The following is a 17826-nucleotide window of genomic DNA, read 5'->3' as shown; positions in this document are numbered from 1 at the left end:
CTCTCCGTTTCATAGCCTTCTCATTTCTGTTAATTTTAGGTTTCGCCCTTCCTTTTTTTTATCACTCTATTTCACTCTTTCTTTTCTTCCGGTCAACTTTTTAGTTTTCCCTTTTTTCTCTCTTTTTTTCTGTTTATCTTTATCGTGCCTTTCAACCCTCATTTTCCTTTTATATGTTCCCTTCTCCTCGTAGCTATCTTTTTCCCTTAAGTATTTCATCTATCATGTCTTCCTGTTTCTGACGTTTTCCTACCTTGTCTCACGGATTAGTATACGAGTTAGTGGAAAGTGCTGAGGTTTATACACGAATATAAAGTACAGTAATTAACTGATGTACACTGAAGGTAAGTTGTGTATAAAGCAATTGGTGTAAGCAGGATAAGATTTAACGATTGTTGCAGCTTGTCGTATCGTTCTACCAATGCCCTTATAACCCTAATAACTATTTACACGATTACACGATTCAGAGCGACATTCTTCAATCGTGTAAATTTCCACGATTACACAGTTACACGATTGTTACATCTGGTCGAATCATCCGACCAATGCACTTAACTATTTACACGATTACACGATTCAGAGCGACATTCTTCAATCGTGTAAATTTACACGATTACACAGTTACACGATTCAGGTGAATCGTGTAAACCGTGTAAGGGATAGAGCAACGTCGATCTGGCGCTGCTCAGTGGCTGCCGGGCTCACGATCAATTGGGCAAAAAGAATTTCCGTTTCGGTTTAATAAAATTTGGAGTGGACTATTAGGCTATTATTATTATTATTATTATTATTATCCCAAAAATAAATCGTGTAATCGTGTTGCGGAGATTTTCGGCGTGTACTGTACTTTGCAGTTGAGTGTGATGGTCCTCAAATTCATTTCCGACCGAGCGAATGGAGCGAGGAAATTTTTAAAAGATTGGCGAGGTCGCAGTACAAAAAATTACATCTTATAAAGAGCAAAAACCCAATCTTGATGGGGTTATATGCAAATTCTCATAACGGAAGACTGAATAGACCTTTGATAAGTAATATAAGTATATCAGCTATAAATGTGAGCGAGCAGAGCGAGCAAGCTTTAGGAGGAGGTGCTGTTAGTCGCTTGAAATTAGGGGCGCATTTAATGATGAGAGGAAAAGGGGACATATATCAGAAAAGAAAAGTAACTCGTGTCAAAGTATAAAGAGTAATTATCAGAGGTGAAAATGGGCACGTTTTACACCTTTAAAAAGAGGCACTCACCAGGGATGAAGAATAGGCACTCATGAAAATAGGAAATGTGCATTTGTCGACCGGAAAGGAGATTCGATCTGATTTTGAAGGGGCATTTAGAAGAGGGGAAAAGGGGATAATGCCCTTATTAAAAAGGAAAAGGGGCACGTATCATTGTTGAAAGGGAAATTATCAGAGGTGACAAAGGGCATGTATCGCACCTGAAAAGGGACAATGAACAGATATCAAAAGGGGCATGTATGGGCATGAAAAAGGGTCATTTACAATACAAGAAAATTTGCATTAGTTGAAAGTAAAGGGGTACCTACCAGATTTTAATAGGGAAATTTATCGAATTTTATTTATGAAGGGGGGGGGGGGGACTTATCAGTGCTCCATGGAAGAACAGAGCCATTCGATTAATGGACTATCTAACCGTTTTATCATTCTATTATAGTTACATAATTATTTGATTGTGTTATATTGTATTATTGTTTTATGATGATTTTAGGAAATAAAACAAACAAAAGTTATCTGAAGGAAAAAGGAGTCACTTCTCGTTCTTGAAAAAGGACCATTTACCAGAAATGAAAAGGGGCATTTATGAGAAGGAGAAAGGGCTTTATTTTAATAAGGTTACTTATCATTAGGAAGAGGGGCACTTATTCGAAACGAAAAAGGGCACTTGTCAAAGTAAAAGAGGCACCTCTGAAATCTAAATGGGGCAAATTATTAGAGGTAAAGGGGGCACTTATCAAAAGTGAAAAGGGGCACTTCTCGTTCCTGAAAAGGGGCACTAATGAGAATTGAAAATGGACACTTATTGCAAAGGAAAATGGGAACTTGTCGAAGGAAAAGGGGCACTTGTCGAATAAAAGGGGTACTCATACCAAGGAGGGGGCAATATGCAAAGGATATTGGATTTGGGAACATGGTCTAACTTGAGATATATGAGTGAAAAGGGGCACTTCTCAATAATTATTTTTTTATATCATTTTTTAAAGCAAAAATACAAATACTCGCAATATCAAACGTCAACAATGTTATTACAAAAATATTTTCATTTCTATTTTATATTCGTATATTGTCGTAATGACTCTTTAAAAGTACATGCAATTCGTATTATGAATGTTCATGTACTTTTACATCTTCCTATCTTACTTCTATTCTTCATGTTTCTCCTCTCCGTGTTTTAATTTGTGCTGCCCAAGCAATCTTACCATATTAACTATACATAATTTGATATTGAAAAATTAATTGTAACTGTATTTTATGTTTGAAATATGTAAAAGGTCTTTTAACCCTAATAAGGCCGGGCTATTTGAGTTGTTCGTATGGCCGGGGGGGGGGGGCATTATGCCCCCCTTAAGATCTCGGCCGCAAAGCGGCCGATCGCCGCGAAAATTTGCAAGCATGCCAAGTGAAGTGTATAGAATAATATGATAATTTCAATTTTTTGAAAAATTTACTCATTTGCATATTTATGGTAATTTATGCAAATAAAGTCATCACATAAATCACATTTTTACCCATAAATCATATATTATTCATAATTAGGCATTCTTTTTCACTAAGTACATTCATTAGACCATTCTGAAAATTAATACAACAAAAAAATTTGGAAGAGCCAGCTTATTCCTTATGTTATCCCTTGTTTTGATAATTTCTTATGTATTTCATTGTTTTTTTTAACTTATGTATTTCATTGTTTTTGTTGTTTTATTTCATTTCTGACTACAATTCAACTATTTTGACACCCAAAACAACCACCTAAACTTTAAACAAGACCCAATAACCCATGTTTGATCTGTTTTTAGAAAAAATGACTTTTCCATATGTTTTGTACACAAATCACGAAAATGAGCGATTTTCGGGCTGACATGCAAAGACAAAAGGTCACGTGACCTTGTAACCGTAGGTCAGATTTTCAAAAGAATTATTTTAAAAGTTGCGCAAGACTCGAAAGAAAAAAGTCAGCGAGTGGTGGGGCGCCATCCATATGCGTTCTTGAGCAATCAGAAAAATCGTGGAGGGGGGGGGGGCATAATGGCCCCCCCGGCCTTATTAGAGCTAATTGGACACATGACCATTTCAGTAATAGGGCTGTGGCTCATGCTTTTAATAAATCTTGAATTGAATTGAATCGAAATGAAATTTTAAGAGGTGAAAAGGGGAAGGGGCACATTTACAAATTGATAGGGGTTTTTGCCACTTTTACTATGTAAAAGGGGCTCTTTTTATAAAGTTAAAGGGGCAATTTTCCTATGAAAAAAGGTGCACATTTCGGGTACTTGAAAAAGTAGGGGCACTGCCCCCTGCCCCCTGGGGAGGCCACATCTGATTTTGGCGCTCTCCAAAACAAAGATGTATGCCAGAAGCATATTTGCTAGATCTGTTGGAGGAAGAACATGCCTTGAACTTCTGCACAATGGTAGGCCAGCTGACATATCATGGTGCGCTTGTCATGCTCGTATTAAAGGCTCGCCCTACTCTGCTCATGCTCATACGAAATTCGCCGTAAGTCCCCGTACTCGATATAAACTCGCGTAAATCTCGTGGGCAATTCGACATGACCTGCAGCACGATCGTCGTGCTTGTACTCCACTCTTAGAAACTCGAATAGCACTCGCGTATACTTGAAGGTGGCGAGTTGATACGAGTTATGTACAATGCAGTGCGAGCTTGTTACAAACAATGCGAGTATATTGCGAGTGTAAGCGATTTCATCTCGAGTAACAACGAGTCAGTAAAAAAAAATTGAACTGCTCGCGACTAATTCGAGGAGAGTCGTGGAATGTTGTAGAGAGTTACGTCGAGCCATAACGAGTTGTCTCGAGTTACAAGAAGAGCTTTTCGCGAGGTATTGCTAGTGCCTCTTTGAGGCAACTTACCACAACTCGCCATAATTCGCCATAACTCGCTTATACAACTTGGCTAAGTGGGAGCCCTGCTTAACATGAAAAATTCAGTTGCATGGTTTTATAAAAAAGGCCTGTTATACTTCACTTTTCTAGCAATGTTATCTAGTCTACTCCTACCTGTCAAGAGTCTTTGCCATAGCTGTCTCTCTCCGTCAGCTACAAACTGCGCACATGTTATCCCGACAGTCAAAGAGACGACTGATATGAATGCAAGCTTCACTCTCAACGCTGTAGTTCCCGCCATGATAGATGGATGGAATTGATATATAGTACCAGGAGTGCATAACCAAGTACCAGGTATACGCCTATGCGACTCACTGACCGTAATGGTCGATCATTGTGCGGTGCGAATTGTTTTTTTTTAACCGTTTTGTCGTCTGCACCGACGTTTAATTGAACTTTGCATTCAAAGAAAAGAAGAAAGGAAGAATATTAATCTGTTGGCACAGACCCTTAATGGTACTATGTCCCATTTGCATGCCAAAAAATGAAAAGGTTAAATTTCAACGGCATTTGAAAGATAGTACTAATTTAGAACTTCCCGAAAAGGGGGCTTGAAAATGTCTTTAATTGGGAAAATAATGACTATAAGTTGTCGAATTGACTTCAGTGATACCAATACAGTAAGTAATAGTCTGATTTTCAGACCATTGTACCGAATGGTCGTTCGTTTTGTGCTGGCAAAGATTCAATCAGTTAAATTTTGGCCATCACAAGAATTGGGTTATTGATGTAGACAAATGCTCGTGTACCCTTTACAGTTCATTTTATGTATGTTATTACCAAAGAAGAAAAAAGCCAGTCAGTCACTCAATAGTGCCTGACAGCTAGTGAAGTCTAGAAAGTGAACGGATTTCCTTGCATAATTTGAATATTAGGACACTGCTAACGACACACATCCCTGCAAAGTTCTACAGAATTTGATGTTGGCTGCAGAAGGGACATAGTATCTTCAAATGATCGCAATTAAACTTGTCACAACTCGGGGCTATTTGATCACCACATACCTAGCTTAAACTCCACAAGACCACAACAACGCCCATCACCACCATCCTCTTTTTCTTCTTCCTAAAAAGTACAAGCTCCATGAAAGGAAGATTAAGGCATCGGTCTCATCCGACGACCCGGTGGACTTGTATCACGTACACGAGAAGACCCTCCTCACTCATTACACAGGTTGGGTGAAAAAGGGAACATCGTTGTTTGTTGGGTAAAATATAAAATTACGTAAATGAGTACACAGAATTGGTTAAATCAATTTTACCTATCCAACAAAGTACCTTCTTTGTGTTAACCCAAAGTTTTAAACAAATCTTTTAAGGTATTTTTTCTGGCGGATGGAGTCCATATCTTACCATATAATTGATCCAGACCTCGATTGCGAGATAGGGCGGGGTAGGGGGACGGTGGGAGGGGACATAACGCCGACAAATCACTTACTAGCTGAACGATAATTTTTTTAATTTGGATTATTAAGAGGGGGCATGGGCAGGTTGTTGGTCTTTTTAAAATCCACTAGCTCACTTGAAGGTGTCGAAGTAGGCTAGCTAGTGACTAGTGGTTCAATCACTCTCAAGCCTAAGGTTGAATGGTTTGAATCCCAACCCGGCAGGAATGTCCTTTGACAATACATTAATCCATATTTGAAAATCTCCAGCCATGTGTGAATGGGTATTTCGATCGATCTGGCAATTGCCGGGGTAATAGTTACTGCAGGGCCCTCAGGAAGAAAAGCCTTAAGCCAATGCATGAGGCACTCCAAGGGAAATAAAATCACTCTTATTATTACAATCCGTGTCTATAGAAGAAAAATAAATGAAGCAAAAGAGTCAGAGATGATCCTTGATCCTTATCAGGAATTGAATGCCTGCACACAGCTTGACACCACACACCGTGGAACACGGTCCTACCCTATAAGGCTTATTGTGTTTCGTGTTTATTTAGTGATATCTCTTCTAATACGAACAATCCACCACGACAAAAGTCAAAACACCACCCCCCCCCCCCATTTAATACGCCCTTGATATGGGTGAAACTGATATATGGTACAAACTCTACACTTTCAAGGCAAAGAGTAAAAATAGGGGGGGCAGATATTGTAGCCACACAATCACCCACATAAACACACGCTCTCACACGCAAACACACACACACACACACACACACACACACACACCTTTTAGGGGCCTCCTTTCCATTTACAATGTACGTGTATGAGACGCGTAAATTACCAAAATATGCGCCTCCTCATTTTCGGGTAGGAGGTGGGATTTGTAGTTCTTATTCCTTATCTAGTATTTTTTTTAGGACGAAAATTATAATGACACTGTCATGCCTCTCATATAGCTCCGTTTAGTCTCATTTAACAACGCCCCTATCGTCATCGTCAGCAGCCTATAAACATGTTAGCTTATGGACTTTTTTTTTTTTTTATGCGAAAAGCACATCCACCCCGACGTACGTTATCACTAGCTCTTTCATGGGAACCCTCATGTCCCACTGAACGACATGAACAACAGTCACATGCTGGCCATAATAGAGAGAAAGATGCGTCCAGAAGATCGGAGGTTATGGTTTCGAGACCAGGATGGTAGTTCGGAGACGACTCTTCCTTCTCTGATGAACTGGATGTAGAAGGAGATGCGAGCTCGCATGAGATCATCAGCTCCGCTCCGCAGTGAAGCCAAGTCCAGCATTGTGAACATGGTCTCAAAGGCAAAGGAGAAACCATCCAGGAACCAGTCCACAAAGGAGTTTAAGTGCTGGGTCTGCAAAAGTTATACTGGACATCGAACAGATCAGTGCAGGGATTTCATCTCAAAATCGGCACCTGAGCGATGGAAGATGGTGAAGAGCAGTCGTGCCTGCTACAGCTGTTTCAAGAAAGCTGGACGACACCACACGATGAGTAACTGCAACAGGCGACACCGTTGTAGTGAATCCAGGAATGTAGTGCAGTGCATATACTATCATCATCCATTACTCCATACTGAAAGGAGCATAGTTGATGAAGGAGGAATAACGAAACAAGTGGGAGTAGCTACGGTCATTGCCAATGAATGTCTCCTTCCAGTGATGATAGTTGATGTGATCTCTAAACGAGCTGTGCAGCAAGGAAATCTACTGTTAGATTCTGGTGCTGAGATAAGCCTTATTCGTAAAGTTTTTGCAGAGAGGCTCAGGCTTAAGGGAACGCCGATAACCATAATAATGGTCAAGATTGGTCGAAATGAGGAGGTTATCCAAACTCTCAAGTATCGGATACCCATCAGAGAAGCAGGGAAAAGCTCCATGCCTACCATGATTGACGCTATAGGCATACACTGCAGCAGTAGACTTGGGCCTTCTATCGAAGAAGTTTGGACTAAAGGAGCAACAGTTGAAGCGAGTTACTGGAGCAGTCGACCTCCTAGTGGGCATAGATCATGCCAGGCTCCATGGCGGAGAAGTTAGAGAGGTTGGACATTTAGCAGCTCGCAGATTTCCAGTAGGATGGGTGGTGTTTGGCAAAGGACCCACTGACCATGTCGGCGCCAGTTCAGTACTTCCCATAAAGATCTCAAGCCCTGCGGATCTTACAGACTTCTGGAGTTCAGAGACAATGGGTGTTGGGCCAACATCCTGCCAGTGCAAAGCAAAGTGGTCTGAGTAGACAGGAAGAGATTGAGGAGCAATTGATCAGGAGATCATGCAAGAAGGTGGGAAATTAATGGCAAGTTTCCTATCCTTGGAAGAAAGACCCCAATCTTCTACCAGATAACAGGATCCAGGCTGAGAAGATCTTGGTGACTACAGAAAAGAGACTGGCCAGAAATGAGAAGTATGCATCTGCATACAAAGAGCAGGTGAAAGAAATGGAAGAGCTGACATTTTCCAGGAAGCTGACAGAGGACGAGATGAACAGTTACAAAGGACCAGTGCATTAAATTTCCCACCATGCGATGATAAGGCCAGAGAAGAAAAGTACTCCAGTACGAATAGTGTTCAATTCATCGGCCACTTTTCAAGGTCACACACTCAATGAGTGTTGGATGAAAGGACCGGACCTTCTCAACAGCCTTCTACGAGTTTTGCTGAGGTTCAGAGAGAACAAAATAGCTGTATGTGGTGATATTTCTAAAAATGTACCACAGAGTTCTAGTCCCGGAGTCCGACCAGCATGTTCACAGGTTCTTGTGGAGGAACATGCAACTCACCAGAGAGCCAAGTACTTACATCAAGACTGTACTGACATTTGGGGACAAGCCTGCATCTGCCATGGCTCAGATAGCACCAAGGAAGACAGCTAAGGAGGCAGAAAGTAGATATCCAGAAGCTGCCCAGGTACTTAAAGATTGTGTCTACATGGATGATATCTGTGAGTCAGTACAAGACCTACCTACAGCCCAGAGACTCACAGATGAGATTGACAAAGTGCTATCTGAGGGAGGATTTAAAACCAAAGGATGTTTATCAAACAGATCGCTGACAGATAGTGTACAGAAGGAAGGAGAGATGAAGCCCGTGGAGGCGCTTGCTGAGGAGAAGGTCCTGGGATCTGTATGGGACAACAGCAAAGATGTCTTCTCCTACAGAGTCAAAATAGATATGCAAGAGTACTCTGAGGGTAAACCAGAAGGAGAATGGAGTCTCAGCAAGAGAAAGATCTTGAGCCAGATAGCACTTGTATTTGATCCACTCGGCTTTGTAGCAGCCTTCCTGATTCGTGCCAAGATTGGGATGCAGAGCCTTTGGGAAAAGGGCTATGACTGGGATGAGATGCTGCCAGAAGCAGACCAGAAGTGGTGGATAGACTTTTTCAAGGAGATGAAGGAGTTGGATGAGGTTAAGTTTGAAAGAAGCCTCACACCATCAACAACGGTTATCGATCATTCAATGCCGTGTATTTTTGCAGATGCATCCCAGAATGCTTTCGGAGCATGCGTCTATCTGAGGTGGCAGCTTGAGAACGGTAATTATGATGTCAGATTTGTAATGGCCAAGTCCAGAGTGGCCCCATTGAAGAATATGACCTTTCCCAGATTGGAACTACAGGCAGCAGTTATGGCTACACGACTCCTCACCACTGTAATAAAGGAGCTGAGACTGCAAGTTGAACAGGTGGTGTTCATGGCTGATAGCCAGATTGTTCTATCGTGGGTACAGAGTCAGAGAAAACGCTTCAAGACGTTTGTCGCAGTGAAGATAGCAGAGGTTCAAAGTCAGTCTGACCCTGCCCAGTGGAGATAAGTTCCAGGTGATCAGAACCCTAACGATGATGTGTCAAGAGGTCTGCCAGCAGCAAAGTTAGGACACAGATGGCAGCATGGCCCAGAGTTCCTGTACCCTCCAGAAAGTGAGTGGCCTGAAGATCAGATAATAGGCCTGGAGAGTGAATCTGTGATGGAAGTGGAGAAAAGTAAATTTCATCTTCTCTCTATGGCAACTAATCAAGAAGTCATTAAGACTGAGAACTTCTCAAGCTGGAGGAAGCTTATCAGAGTAGCTGCTTATGTATAGCGATTCGTGCACAAGCTCAGAAATGCACGAACAGATGAAGAGAGAGATGACATCAGCCAATCTCTGACACCGGAGGAGTTAAGAGAGTCAGAAAGAATGCTGATCAGAGGAGCTCAAACTTCCCTCAGAGCTTGTCTTGAAAAGGGTGAATTCAAGGTGCTAAGTCCCTACACAGATGCAGAGGGAATAATCCGAGTTGGTGGTAGGACAAAGCTTTGATCTCGTTTGATATGAGACACCCTGTACTCTTGCCACGTGATGACTCCATATTATCGTGTCCCATAACACGTGAGATGCATCAGGATGGACACAGCGGAGTTGCAGCCACAACTGGGAAAGTGAGGAAGCAGTATTGGATCTTGCAGGGACACATACTTGCCAAAAACCTGCCAGTTCAGATGTTCAAAATGTAGAGAGATGGAACACAAAGTAGAGAAACAGCTGATGACAGAATTACCTGACCAACGAGTTGCCCCTCATACTCGGCCATTCTACAGTACTTCATGCGACTACTTTGGTCCATATAGAGTGAAGATTACCCGGAACACAACAGCAAAGTACTATGGGGTGATTTTTACTTGCCTGAGCACGAGGGCAGTTCACTTGGAGATTGCTACTGACTGCTCAACCATAGAATTTCTTCAGGTGCTGAGAAGGTTTTTCGCATTAAGAGGCCAACCCGCATATCTGCTAAGTGACAATGGCACACAGTTCATTCGAGCTGAGCGAGAACTCCAAAAGATGGTCAGAGGTTTGGACGTGCAAAAACTCCAAGAATACTGTGCAGACAAACGTACAGAGTGGAAATTCACCACCCCTTTAGCACCTCACCAGAATGGATGTGCAGAGTCGCCGGTGAAAAGCTGTAAATTAGCATTTTTACAAAAGCCATCGGAGATCAGCGCCTTTCACCGTTTGAACTTTACACATGCTTAAAAGTAGCCAACCTGGTTAATCAAAGTCATATTGGTAGGATTGCTAACGATCCTGATGACGGAAGTTACTTGTGTCCAAACGACATGCTACTAGGGAGAGCTTTGCGCCAAGTACCACAAGGTCCATTCAAAAGTTCGGGAAATCCAAGACATCGAGTTGAATATGTTCAACAAATTGTCGACTCCTTTTGGCAACGACGTTGGACGAGCGATGTTTTACCTCTACTGGTGCCAAGGAGAAGGTGGAATGCAGATCGTCGAAATGTTCGCGTCGATGACGTCGTAATGTTAGCAGATGCTAATGCAGTTTGCGGAAAGTGACTTCTGGGTAGGGTAAAACAAGTGTACCCTGGGCCAGATGGGAGAGTTCGAAATGTTAAAGTGAAGACGTTCGAAGGCACATTTATCTGTGGACTGTGATGTACACAGTTTACCTGTCATTGTAGATTTATGATTAGCCATCTTTCATGTATTAATCTTTAATTGTTGACACACATACAATTACCAGACACATGAACACTCTCACTTCCCCTCCCCAACACACCATTTTCGCACACCCGGTTCACACATCATACCCAATTGCATATACACCCTGCAACACAGTGGAACATTCTAGTTTGGTAGTTACGGCAAACCAGCTACGTTTGTGCTGGCGAAAATGAGACAACCGGAGCAATATGCACAAGAATTATGAACTTTAAAGTTGAAAGTCGGGTTAGCGACGTCATCCGCTCCCTCCTCCCTTGTGCCCCCTTATATATTCATGACATGTTAGTTTCAAAGTTAAATGAAATTGAAGAATACTAACTAGACCATTTTGGTTTTGTAATGGATTCAAATTTATTCTTTTTTGTCAAGTGACTCGTCACAAATTATTTCTTTCACCTGTTATAAATAATTTTATTTCAATAGTCAGTATTCGAATGGCAGACATTACGTGTTGTAAGTTAGGACAAGCCATAATATTTGTCCTACATGGACCTCACGGATGGACATTCGTTGTTTTGTTGACGTATTCATTGATTGTCTCCGTCAATGTCGTGAAAAAACATGAAAAACATGTTGATATTACAAAATAGAAGTTTTATTTGGATTGTTTGTCATATAAGATCCCGTTTTCCCCAATTTTCTCACATTACAGATCATGGCCTTCTAATTGGTTTATATGGTCATTGGCGCGTGCGAAAGTGTGCGAATCAGTAGTAAATCTATTTCATATCACCCAAATCGTCTGCTTTTCAAATTTTCTGCTCCACATTGGTAATATTTTTTATTCAAGACACACTCTCACAGAGCACACCATCCAAACAAAACACAAGAGAGGGAAACTGCTCCATTAAATGGATAGTTGAGTTCTGTTGCAGAGGGCGCTACACAATGTTGTTGTTGTTGAGATAATGAAAAACTGAGTGTCAAATTTGAAAGAACATGCCATTTAAATGACAAATAATCTTTGTTTGATCAAAATCGGTTCAGAGACGGCTGAAATATCCTTAAATATAATGATATCTAATTATTGTGTACCACCACAAATATTAGATAATTTGAAAAACCCGTTGAAAAAACGAAATAGTGCCTTTTACGTCGTACTTTTTTGTTAGCATTTTTGTTGTTGGTTATATTACGCACAACCAGCCGTCCCATGTATTGTTATTTTTAATTAAATAATTAATTAACGGTCACCGTATGTGTTTGAAAGTGGAACCAATCATATTGGCTAGATTTCACACATTTTGGGGTCTAAAATTACCTTCGTAGCAATTTTAGGTTCTAAAAGGGCACTAGAAATGTCATAGATAAGAATAAGGGCAGATCTCGTTGGATCAAAGAAAGAATCCCGTCGAATGTCCATCCGTTATAAGTCCATGACCATACTAAAGCAGATATTCTTTTGAGTATTTTGTGAGGACTCGAGTAACAAAAAAGACATGAATAGGAAATTCAGGTGGATAGAGCATGACGTACCCTGGAAAAATAATGATGCCTCATCCCGAAAATAATACCAAAAATGTTTCAATGGTACTTAGTGATACCTAACTACCTTTTGAAAGGAATTCTCTTTGATTTGCCTTCATAATTAGATTTCTTACCTCACAACCTCGTTCACCACAATAAACAGAGGGCATTAATAACATGAAAGTTGTTTTTTTTATACTACAATATGCAAACTGGCTATGGTGGGGTGACACACTTCAGTTTAATTCCAATTTCAACTTTATTTCACAAATGCAAAGTATATACACTAAAATACCGCGCATATACAAAATATTTCTGAAGACACTGAAATATCCTCTCATTTAAATTGTTGTCCTACATAAAGACAATTAAACAAACAAAGACTCTAGCCCGAATTCACAAAGGAGGTTTGTCGACAAACCTAGGTTTATTCGCGTCATATGACGCGTTTAGACGCGTTTGTACAAACGGTTTGTAAAAACGCGTCGAAACGCGTCATATGACGCTCATAAACATAGGTTTGTCAACAAACCTTATTTGTGAATTCGGGCCATTAAGTTTACACCTTTCAAAGACATCATAAACTTTTATTGCTGTGCATGGAGCTGTCTTGCATGAGGTGTAGTGTTTCTTTTGTACCGAGTTTTCTCGGCAACTTGTACTGGTTTGCAGTCGTTGTGCTGTTATCCAGGATGAAATCATGCAGACGATCAAATGTCCCGGGTTTCACGATGTGCACAACAGGAGGGGCTATGCTTCCTTCCTCTCGGAACATATTGTAAGTGGCAGAATGCAGACAGAGCTCTTCATCGACCTTTTAATGTTAATAACAAACATATCCATTATACATAAAATCTTATTTATATAACTGGAAAATGATGATGATGATGATAATGATAATAAAAACAATAATAATAATATCGATAATGATAATTATGATGATAATTATTATGATGATTGTTTACCACTAGACTAGGCAGGCCGCGTATACGCAAGGACAAATACAATTTGGCGGCGAAACCAGCCAGGCGTGAATCTCGTCGTGAATTTAATCGCTAATTATTCACGACTAAATTGACGACGTCGTGAATTTTATCGCCAATTATTCACGTCGAAATTGACGATATCGTGAATTTCGTCTTGAATAATTCACGATTTCGTCTATTGACGACGTCGTGAATTTTATCGCAAATTATTCACGACGACATTGACGATATCGTGAATTTCGTCGTGAATGATTCGCGATTTCGTCTATTCGCGATGTCCCTTCAGGGCCACCAAACTTACCTTATTGAGCGAGATATCAGTAGAGGAAACTTCATCAGGGGTAGGTGAAATCTCAAGAAACACCACGTAGTATGGGCGATGGTCAGCATCATCTTTGTCTGCAGGGAGGCAAGAAAAATAAGAATATTTAAACCAGGCATGCAGGTGCAGTGGCTGTTCAGTGGAACCTACCACTGAGGTTAACATGTGCAATTCTACCGACTTGATAACGAGAATACAAGGTAGTCCTTCGCCTTCGAATATGAAACAAGCGCTCAATATCTTCTAGGACTTGCCGATCTTTTTACTGAGTATTTCCTAGTGTTTGATGTATAGCCTATATGCAAAGAGTATACGATGGGTCTATTGGAATAATGGTTACATCACCTGACTGTGGATCACATGGTTCACAGTTCGAGTCCCGCCATGGCACTACGTTTGCTCTAAATTTGCTACTCTCCACCCAGGTGAAGATTAAGGGCCTTGTAGGAATTTATTCCTTGAAGGCTTTAAGTGCCTGAGCCATGGGCAGCTAGGCTAAAGCCAAGGTAATAATACTACTCTGAAGGCGCCTTGAGCATCCCCCGGGATGCATACACGCGCATTAAAAGTGTACCTATTAGTATTATTACTATTTTTTCTGTCAATATTATTACTATTATACTTACTCTTCTTCTTCTTCTTCTTCTTCATCTTCTTCTTCTTCATCTTCTCCTTCTTGTTCTTCTCCTTCTTCCTCTTCTGTTCCTCTTGTTCTTCTTATTACTATTATTATCATTATCATTTGTATTATTATTAGTATTATCATTAGCATCATTGCTATTATTATCATTCTCATTAGTATTGTTACTAATATTATTTTCATCATTATTACCATGATCATCCAAGAGAAAGCTTTCTGCTACAGCATAATCATCCAGGCTGACATTAGACCAGTGGTTTACTGCAGCCTCTATGGCTTCCTTCACAATGCTTTGATCAAGTTTCTCATATTTCACGTTGAGCATCTGGCCTGATCTGTAGTAAGGAGAAAATCTTTCTTGTATTAACGTCCATTAAATATAATGAAACGAGCATCTTATTTTAATAGTTTCTGATACGCCTGTCAATAACGCAAAATAAATTCTTGGAGGCCAGTATAATGTGTTTAAAAATATAACTAGAACAAAACTTCAATTTCATTTTCTTTTAACCAAGGGTACTTAAATGGCTCACAAAATGTATACTTACACCGCAGCCCTCACACTTAGATTAAATAAATGTCCTTTCTTTTCAGCAAAACCTTTTTTGCTCATTGGGATGTGTCTTTCCCTGATAACAGTCATGAAAGCATGGTTAAAAAATAACCATGAAGTTATCGCGGGAGTCAAACGGGAGTTACACAAAATGTATGCACTACTTTGATGATATACAAGCTTACCTATACATGAATTCAACTACAGGTGTATTCAAGTGATAACGCCTAACCCTGATGACGTCACCATATCTGAACCGATAGATACCGAATATCTGTGTGATGACGATCTCGTACACGCTTCCGACCTCGAGTTCATCAATGAAGAGTATCTTCGGCTGATCCTCATGCCTATATCGAAGAGAATGTAAATCATTGCGATTGATATCTGAAATCTTTGCATATGGAATCCGTATTAACTCATCAAAATTTTATACAGGTATTTTTCATTGGAGAGGGGTGATCGTAGACTATATCGAAAATGATGTAGTTATGATATTATACAGTTAACAGTGAAATAGGATGTGATTTCAGATTTTGGTGCGCCTACTGTAAAGCATTTTCCCCGTTGGAAATATGTGAGAATGGAAGAAGTTCATCATCACTTACATCTCGTTTTCGGGAATGAATTCGAAGACGCAGAGAGATGGCATGATAACAAACTCGTCTTCCTCCTGCAGAGGCCAGAGGTTGATACCAATGATACCTTCAGTAGCACCTAGAAGACGACTAAATAACGGTAGACCTGGCAGAATATCAGAATAACACATTGGTAATAAATTAATTATAAAGTCAGTTCGCCTAAAACGCAAGGTAGAGTAACATCCTCTTATGTCGATTTCACCCTTCAAACGTCACTATTTTCAAAACGGGAGACGGCAGAGATAATCCTTTCAGGTTCAAAGGCATGGTTATAACAACTATGATAATACAACCATAGCATTGAATAAAGTCTGTCCAAACGTTGTCTCTGTAAAAAAAAGGAAATGGATAAATTTCCAATTTTAAACAGAGATGAATTAATAGGCAATCCTCTAATTTAACGACACCTTATTATGATATTAAAGATAAACTTGAGTTCTGGTAAAAAAAGAAAACGAATTCTCACAGAATCTAACAAAACTTACACTGAATGTTCAAGATTACAAATAAATGTCATGTGCAAAACAATTTTGGAAGAAAATGTATACTGGCTGAGTAATGAGCATAGAAAGATAAGGAAATCGGGGTAGTACTAGCCCCGACACCATGTGTTTTGTCCCATATACATTTGTCTGTGTAAGTGATTGTTACTTTACCAAGACTCTGCCACATTTATGATGATTTTGATGATTCCAGAACCTTGCATTACACATCATTACTTGCATGCTATATGATCAACTTTTCTGATCCATTCCACACCTTTTCTTTCACAATGCAATCGCATTACCAGAACTCAAGTTTATCTTAAATCCTCTTAATCATAAAGGCAAGGTAAGGGAGAGAGAGAGAGAAAATGAAAAAAAGATCAGGAAACTTTGCATGATGTGGTTTAGGACGACTGGTCATTCATACCTTTCAGATATGTTTTCAGCAGTTTTTGCTTTATACCCACAGTATCGCTGGCTTGTACAAATTTCAAGCAGAACCATACTCTTCTCAGTATGCCTTCAAATCCCTTCTCGAATTCTCTCTTCAGATCTGCCGCACGTTCCGGATCTCCCTCACCCATCTCTCTGACAAGTACTTGGTGAATCTCTGGAGGAACGTTGTTTGTCGACAGTGTCCCGATCTCGATGTCACGAACGATGTCGGTCCAACGTTTCTCAATCAGTTGCATGACAGACATCACGGTGGATGTAACGTGACACCTAATGGAGCGGAGGTTTGGGTCGCGAAGGCCATAAAGGAGATGGACGTAGAGGGCATCGTTAGGATCTTCAACCTGGAAACCTTCGCCTGGTGTGGTGTAGATCACTAGCAGAGGTTTCATCGAAGGGGGTATCGAGGATGCAGGACCAATGGGAATCCCGGTCTCTCCTCTTTGGTGCTGTATAAAAGTTTATTTCTCGTTGAAGGAGACTGCCATAACCGAATGCGTTAACACGGGCGTGGATGTTTACCAAATAAACTGTGGGTAGTATAGACAGAGACAATTGGCCATATGGCCACATCTTTGACTTTCCCGTAGTTCCAGAAGTAAGACCAAATCTTATAGTTTGTTCTCCTGTCATGATACCCTGCTCACCTTTAGCCATGCGATCTACGAATGGTCTGTAACGTTCATAAGTTGTCAAAGGGTGTTTCTCTCTAAGGTCCCTCAAAGACGTCACAGAATCAAGTCCATACAGTTTCACGTATTCCGTGTTGATGTTTCCCTCGAGGATGGCTTTCAAATATTCTTCCTGGGTTTTTCGGGGGTTCTTCCAAGTTTCTTCACATCTGCTAACCTTTCGATAGCGAATAAACAACATCACTGACATAATAAAGACCTGAGTGTATGCTGATTTTAGGCCATGCCAATACGATATCCGTAGTGACGCCATCCATAGCGATATCACGGCAAGCAATATACTTATTGTTCCAAGCAGCCCTGTAACAAATAAGAAGAAGAAAAAAAAGGACAATACAGTGTAAAAAGAGTATGCGTGTGTGTTATGTATGTGCGTGTAATTGTTTATCATTCTATTTTGCTTCTTATATCGCTTAGAGACTTCGGTGGTAAGCGCTTTGAAAGCACCGTTTTTTATGATGATGTTGTTGTTACCACATAGCCTATAATACCTGTCACAAGTCTTTGCCATAGCTGTTTCTCTTCGTTAGC

At 40.4% G+C, this 17826-nt stretch overlaps 1 protein-coding gene and 1 long non-coding RNA gene across 2 annotated transcripts; one reads left to right on the top strand and one right to left on the bottom strand.

Moving 5' to 3' along the window:
* The first annotated feature begins 8255 nt into the window (after window positions 1–8255).
* On the top strand, window positions 8256–9362 carry LOC100891637. Its single transcript, XM_003724886.2, has one exon. It carries the CDS (start codon window positions 8256–8258, stop codon window positions 9360–9362), a length of 1107 nt encoding a protein of 368 aa, XP_003724934.2.
* A 4483-nt stretch (window positions 9363–13845) lies between these two features.
* Window positions 13846–15315, bottom strand: LOC100891482. Its single transcript, XR_004064862.1, has 3 exons — window positions 15210–15315; window positions 14664–14806; window positions 13846–13908 (listed from the first exon to the last, which is right to left on the bottom strand). It is a non-coding gene; the product is annotated as an uncharacterized LOC100891482 (long non-coding RNA).
* Window positions 15316–17826: the final 2511 nt, after the last annotated feature.

Source organism: Strongylocentrotus purpuratus, unplaced genomic scaffold, assembly GCF_000002235.5.
Source record: "Strongylocentrotus purpuratus isolate Spur 01 unplaced genomic scaffold, Spur_5.0 spur5_scaffold_19, whole genome shotgun sequence".
NCBI classification, from domain to species: domain Eukaryota; kingdom Metazoa; phylum Echinodermata; class Echinoidea; order Camarodonta; family Strongylocentrotidae; genus Strongylocentrotus; species Strongylocentrotus purpuratus.
Note: the sequence above shows the minus strand (reverse complement) of the source record. Positions and strands in the feature narration are given on the sequence as shown.

What these genes read in the sequence shown, in the direction of transcription:
- LOC100891637 (XM_003724886.2), top strand. Translation starts at nt 8,256, where the DNA reads ATGTACCACAGAGTTCTAGTCCCGGAGTCCGACCAGCATGTTCACAGG.